Source organism: Mandrillus leucophaeus, unplaced genomic scaffold (genome assembly GCF_000951045.1).
Source record: "Mandrillus leucophaeus isolate KB7577 unplaced genomic scaffold, Mleu.le_1.0 Scaffold521, whole genome shotgun sequence".
Lineage (NCBI taxonomy): Eukaryota > Metazoa > Chordata > Mammalia > Primates > Cercopithecidae > Mandrillus > Mandrillus leucophaeus.
The window spans coordinates 675202-681203 of NW_012105598.1; the positions used below are offsets into that span (position 1 = coordinate 675202).

Consider the following 6002-nt stretch of genomic DNA (forward strand, 5'->3'; position numbering starts at 1 on the left):
CGAGGCGGGAAGTGGGCCCAGGAAGCCAACGGAGCATGGTCCTCCAGGCGCAGGTACACTCAGCACCCGCTCCTAGGGCATCTGGCTCCAGGGCTGGGGGTAGGAACAAGGGTTGGCAGAGGAGGGCCCGGCCACAGCTCGGCGGCTGAGGTAGCTGCAGGAGAGGCTGGCGGTGTGCTCGGAGCCTAGGGCGTAGTGGCCCTGGACCTCAGCAGTGTCTGGGCTGCCCTCTTGGCCTCCATCTCCCTGCTCAGGCCGCAGAGGATGCGGTGTGGCCACTGTCACCAGGCCAGGGGTGAAACCATCCCGGAGCTGCGCGGGCCCTCCCCGGCCTGCAGGTCACTCAGCGCTCGCTGGGGAGGGGGAACACAGAGGTAGGGGTGGTCAGTGGTCCCAGGAACCTGTGACGCCGTCCCTGTCTCTTCCCACACTAGACAGCCAGCACTGAGGCTGCAACCCACCCCACCAGGGGATTAGGGGGATGTGTCTCTCACGGGGGCCCCTTTCCCAGCCCTGGCTTCACGGAGGATCCCTTCATTTGGCCTCTGGTCCCCACCTCTCCAAAAGGGCCCCTCAGGTCTCCACCGGGGCTCACCTCGAATTTGCTCATGAACTCTGCAAAGATGCCGAAGAAAGCCTCAGAGGTGGTGGCCTTGGAATCCTCCCCGAAGAAGGCCAGCGCCTTGCCCAGCTCCTCCATGGCCTCGCGCTGCAGCCCGTCCAGCGCCCGAAGCGCCGGCTGGGCCGTCTCCAGGAAGGACTGACAGGCCTCAGTTAAGGAAACAGCCAGTCCGCTGATGCCCCCAGGGTCTCAAGTGGTGGCCCCAGACAGACAGGTCCCCTAGCAGCCCTATTCCCGGTTGGCCTGAGTCCTTCCAAGGGCCAGGTCCTGTGTCCAACAGGGAACCGGGTTCTGTTAAGGGACTCCAGTCTCACTGGCCACTAAGCTCATCCGGGAACTGGCCACAGCCAGTGCGGCCTTAGGTCATTCACCCCTGTTCTCTCTGCAGGGCCAGGCCCTGGGTCTCTGATCAGAGGCTTCCACTGCCACCTTCTTCCCCAACCAGCCATTTACAGTAGGCCCCTCTGTCACTCTCTAGGCCTTACTTTTTCTTTTTTTGAGACAGGGTCTTATTCTGTTGCTCAGGCTGGAGTGCAGTGGTGTGATCACAGCTCACAGGTCATTCCAGCGTCTACCTCCCAGGCTCAAGTGATCCTCCCACCTTAGCCTCCCAAGTAGCTGGGACCAGAGGCTCACACCATCACACCCAGCTAATTTTTTGATTTTTAAAATAGAGATAGGGTCTATATTGTCTAGGGTGGTCTCAAACTCCTGGGCTCAAGTGATCCTCCCACCTTGGCCTCCCAGAGTGCTGGGATTATAGGTGTGTGCCACTGCACCAGGCCTTAGGCCTTACTCTGTTTTCTAGAGCATTTGTCATGATCTGAAATTGTTCATAAGTTCATTTCCTACCGCCTAAGTGAAAGCTCGCTCCCTCCTTGCACCTCCAGGGCTTAGAATAGCATCTGATACATGCAAAAAGATTCGGTGGTTGAATTGCTATCATGTTTTCAGCACTTAAAACGGTGCCAAGCTTTGTTCCAAGCTTGTTGAATCATCATTTAACACCTCTATGAGGTAGATAATCTCTATTTCACATGCGAACAAATTAAAGCACAGAAGACTTTAGCAACTAGTCCAAGATCACACAGCAAGCACTGTGGTACCTGAGCCACGGTTGAACCCACCAGGGTCATATCAATTAATGACCACTGTGGTGGCAGTTCTCATGACCCCTCTTTTTCCTGATGAGAAAACTGGGCTCAGAGACGGTAAGCGACTTGCCCATAGTCCCACAGCAGGTAAGCAAATGAGTCAGGATTTGGGCCTATGCCTGTCTGATATGCCAGGTCAATTTCCTTTGCAGAGGCTGCCTTTAATTGATTAATAAATAAATTAATTAATTTTGAGACAGAGTCTTGCTCTGTTGCCCAGACTGGAGTGCAATGGCACGATCTTGGCTTTCTGCAACCTCCGCCTCCTGGGTCCAAGTGATTCTCCTGCCTCAGCCTTCTAAGTAGCTGGGATTACAGGCACATGGCACCACACCTGGCTAATTTTTGTATTTTTAGTAGAGACAGGGTTTCACCATGTTGGCCAGGCTGGTCTCGAACTCCTGACCTCAGGTGAACTGCCCTCCTTGGCCTCCCAAAGTGTTGGGATTACAGATATGAGCCACCGTGCCTGGACTGCCTTCATTTTATTTTTGAGACAGGGTCTCACTCTGTCACCCGGCTAGAGTGCAGTGGTGTGATCATACCTCACTGCAACCTTGAACTCCTGGGCTCAAGTGATCCTCTAGCCTCAGCCTCCTGAGTAGCTGGGACTACAGGCATGCACCACCATGCCAGGCTCATTTTCAAATTCTTTTGTAGAGATGGGGTCCCGCTATGTTGCCCAGGCTGCTCTCAAACTCCTGGCCTCAAGCGATCTCTCAGCTTTGACCTCCCAAAGTGCTGGGATTACAGGCATGAGCCACTGTACCTGGCCCAGAGGCTACCCTTGAATGTGACCATCTGTCTTGTCTCTGGGGACCTCCAAGCCCAAGGAAGCAGGCCAATACCCTTAGACTGAGGGATGCTAGAGTGGACTAACCCTCACCTAAACAGCCTCAGTTTTCACATCTGCAAAACATCTGGGTGGGCTGGGCACGGTGGCTCATGGCTGTAATCCCAGCACTTTGGGAGGCCGAGGCAGGTGGATCACGATGTCAGGAGTTTGAGACCAGCCTGACCAACATAGTGAAACCCCGTGTCTACTAAAAAATACAAAAAATTAGCCGGGTGTGGTGGTGGGCACCTGTAAACCCAGCTACTTGGGAGGCTGAGGCAGAGGAAGTGCTTTAACCTGGGAGGTGGAGGTTGCAGTGAGCCGAGATCGCGCCATTGCACTCCAGCCTGGGCGACTGTGTGAGACTCCGTCTCAAAACAAAACAAAAATCTGGGTGTGAAGTGGGTGAAAGGAGATGGTGAAAAGCACCTTGCCCAAGCTGTAGAGTTTGCTTAATGATTCTCTGAAGATCTTCTGCCTGAGAGGAAGGGGCAGGGGTGGATCTGACGTCAAATTCCTACTCAGACACTCACTCGCACCAGGCCCCATGTGCTGCAGTCAGAGATATGTGACAGGCGCTTTCATCACCTACTGCCCTGGCCACAGGCACAGCCCCCAGACCTCTCCTCCTTACCTAGCTTCAGCCTTAGGGAAAACCCTGTGTTCCCTGCCAAGGGGTGTTGGAGCCAGAGATGGGGAGCAGGGAGAAGTGCCACATGCCCTTCTTGCCTGTCTTCCTATCTGGGCCTCTGTCACCCACTGGCCAGGCCCTGCTGGGGGGCTCAGTGGGAATGTCCCACCCTCCTGACTGCCTTTGGCTGGCAGGGCCTGACAGGCTGCTCCTTGTAATTTTGAGACTTAGCTCTGGGCTACAGTGCCCCAGAGGACAGATGGGACAGTGGCTTTGGGGCACTCAAAAGAGCCCTTCAGTTACGCACAGACTTGGCATTATAAATGCCTTGGGATTGTAAATGACCCAGGGCTAAGCGCAGTGGCTCAGGCCTGTAATCCCAGCACACTGAGAGGCTGAGGCAGGTGGATCACCTGAGGTCAGGAGTTCAAGACCAACCTGGAAAACACAGTGAACCCATGTGTCTACCAAAAATACAAAAATAAGCCGGATGTGGTGGTGGGTGCCTGTAATCCCAGCTACTTGGGAAGCTGAGGCAAGAGAATAGCTTGAACCTGGGAGGCGGAGGCTGCAGTGAGCCAAGATCGCCCAACTGCACTCTAGCCTGGGCAACAGAGCAAGGCTCTGTCTCAAAAAATAAATAAAATAAAATAAATAAATACATACATACATAAATACATAAAATAAAATAAAATAAATTTATAATCCAGGATGGGACACGGTGTTATGGCTCACGCCTGTAATCCCAGCACTCTGGGAGGTTGAGGCAGGCAGATCACTTGACCCCAAGAGTTTGAGATCAGCCTGGGCAACATGGCAAAACCCTGTCTTTACCAAAAATACAAAAATTAGCCAGGCATAGCCTGGGTGACAGAGTGAGGCCCTGTCCCAATCAATCAATCAATCAATCAATAAACAACCCAGCATGGAGCCTCTTCCAGGAACCCTGGGTGCACAGCAGCCTGTGCCCAGAATCTCTGCAGGAAGTTGAGGTCTCCAGTGGCCACTGGAGCCATAGCCAGCTCCACCCAACCATCCCACGATCCAGCCTGGTGCAGGAACAGGCTGCTTAGAGGATGCTGACATGACCACTGCAAACTTGTCCTCGCTGGAGGGGGAAATGCTCTCGCAGGCATCCTGTATCTCGCTGATAGTGCCATGGAGGTCGGCCAGGTCGCTGGTCAGAGCCCGTTGGTTCACTGTAGGGAAGAGGACAGAGGCCACATGGGGCCACTCTCCCAGCCCAGGACAGCATGCCTCTGCCTCATCCACCCACCCAGCATACCTTTGGCAGCCAGGGGCACAGTGGGCAGGTCCTGAGCAAAGCCCAGGAGTTCAGGGAAGTGCTGGCTCAGCGATTTGGCAAGGATGTGCAGGAAAGTGGACTTCCCATCTACTGTCTTGGTGGAGTTCAGCTGCAAGTGACCCCCAACATACATCCCCATCAAGGACCCCATCAGATGGGGTCACATGGGCCCAGCTTCTCCTGGACTACTGTGGCATCAGTGATCAATTCTTGCCCCACCCCCTTTTTTTTAAATAGCAGGGTCTTGCTCTATTGCCCAGACCAGAGTGCAGTGGCTCCATCATAGCTCACTACTGCCTCAAACCCCTAGGCTCAAGCAATCCTTCCACCTCAGTCTCCCAAGTAGCTTGGACTACAGGCATGTGTCATGCCTGGCTAATTATTTTTGTAGAACTGGGGTCTTGCTATGTTGTCCAGGCTAGTCTCCAACTCCTGGCCTCAAGTGATCCTCCCACCTTGGCCTCCAAAAGTGCTGGGATTACAGGCATGAGCCACCACACCCAGCTCAATCCCCAGCCTTTGACACTCTCTTTCCAACTCTTTCCCCTCACTCCATTTTTCCAAATCCTGGGAGTGTGTTCCCCTACACCACCACACCCCACCCTTTGCTGCAGTCACATCCTGGCTTCAATGTAGCCCTTTTCCTGCTAGGAGAAGAGCCCTCCTTGGTCACAATGTCCTCTCCTGCCCTCTGCCACAACTGAGCTAGGCTTGGCGTCAGCGCCTTGCTGCTAGAGCAAACCAGTTAATTGCTGCCGGCAGGCCCCCTCACCTCTGTTAGAAAGTTGATCTTGAAGCCGGTGGTCTTGTTGGTTTTGGGCTGTCCATCGTTGAGATAGTTGCCCATGGCCAACACAAACTGTGGACGAGAAGGTGGGCAGGTCCTGTCCTCCACCACCACCCACCCACCCTGCTCTCTGGATGGGCCTCCATGCTGGAAGCCCCAGGAGGCGGAGAAGCAGATAGGGTGCCAGGGAGGGTATGCCCCCTGACCTCCAGGATCTTGGCGAGCTTCCGACTGTTTTTGAGCTCCAGGGAGGCCTGGCGCAAGCATTCAAGGCTGCCACGGATCTCCTCTGTCTTCTCCTGAAGCGTGGCCTGGAAGTGGAGGCTGCGCAGGCGCGTCTTGTATTCGGGAACTGACAGCATCTACCTCGAAGGCAGAGCCAGGATTCACCCATCCCCTTCCTGGGACCCTCTGCCCCACTGCAGGCTTTGGGGTGGGGGGTCTGCTAAATGCTTGGGCCCGATATTCCGATAGGAAGAATAAGCACGACCCCTGGGGGAGCCCACCTCCCATGTACCTTGGACCCCTGATGGGACCTGGCCATTAAAGGTTAATGTTAAACTGGGACACAGAGGCCTGGGCGCAATGGCGGCCCTCGAAGGGGCGCGGGACTCCAGCAGCACTGGCCACAGCGACAGCCCCTATGGAGCCGGCCGAGGCCTCGGGG

The 6002-nt window shown here is 54.9% G+C and overlaps 1 protein-coding gene across 1 annotated transcript in view; it reads right to left on the bottom strand.

Moving 5' to 3' along the window:
- Window positions 1–281: 281 nt before the first annotated feature.
- The window catches only part of GRID2IP (glutamate receptor, ionotropic, delta 2 (Grid2) interacting protein), a gene marked incomplete at its 5' end in the record, with an annotated part of 26550 nt that continues 20829 nt past the window's right edge, over window positions 282–6002 (bottom strand). Inside the window, 6 exons of the mRNA XM_011996666.1 lie at window positions 282–353; window positions 596–760; window positions 4323–4441; window positions 4528–4657; window positions 5321–5407; window positions 5542–5697. Coding sequence (XP_011852056.1) covers window positions 282–353; window positions 596–760; window positions 4323–4441; window positions 4528–4657; window positions 5321–5407; window positions 5542–5697 — 729 coding nt within the window. The remainder of the gene's footprint in view (window positions 354–595; window positions 761–4322; window positions 4442–4527; window positions 4658–5320; window positions 5408–5541; window positions 5698–6002) is intronic.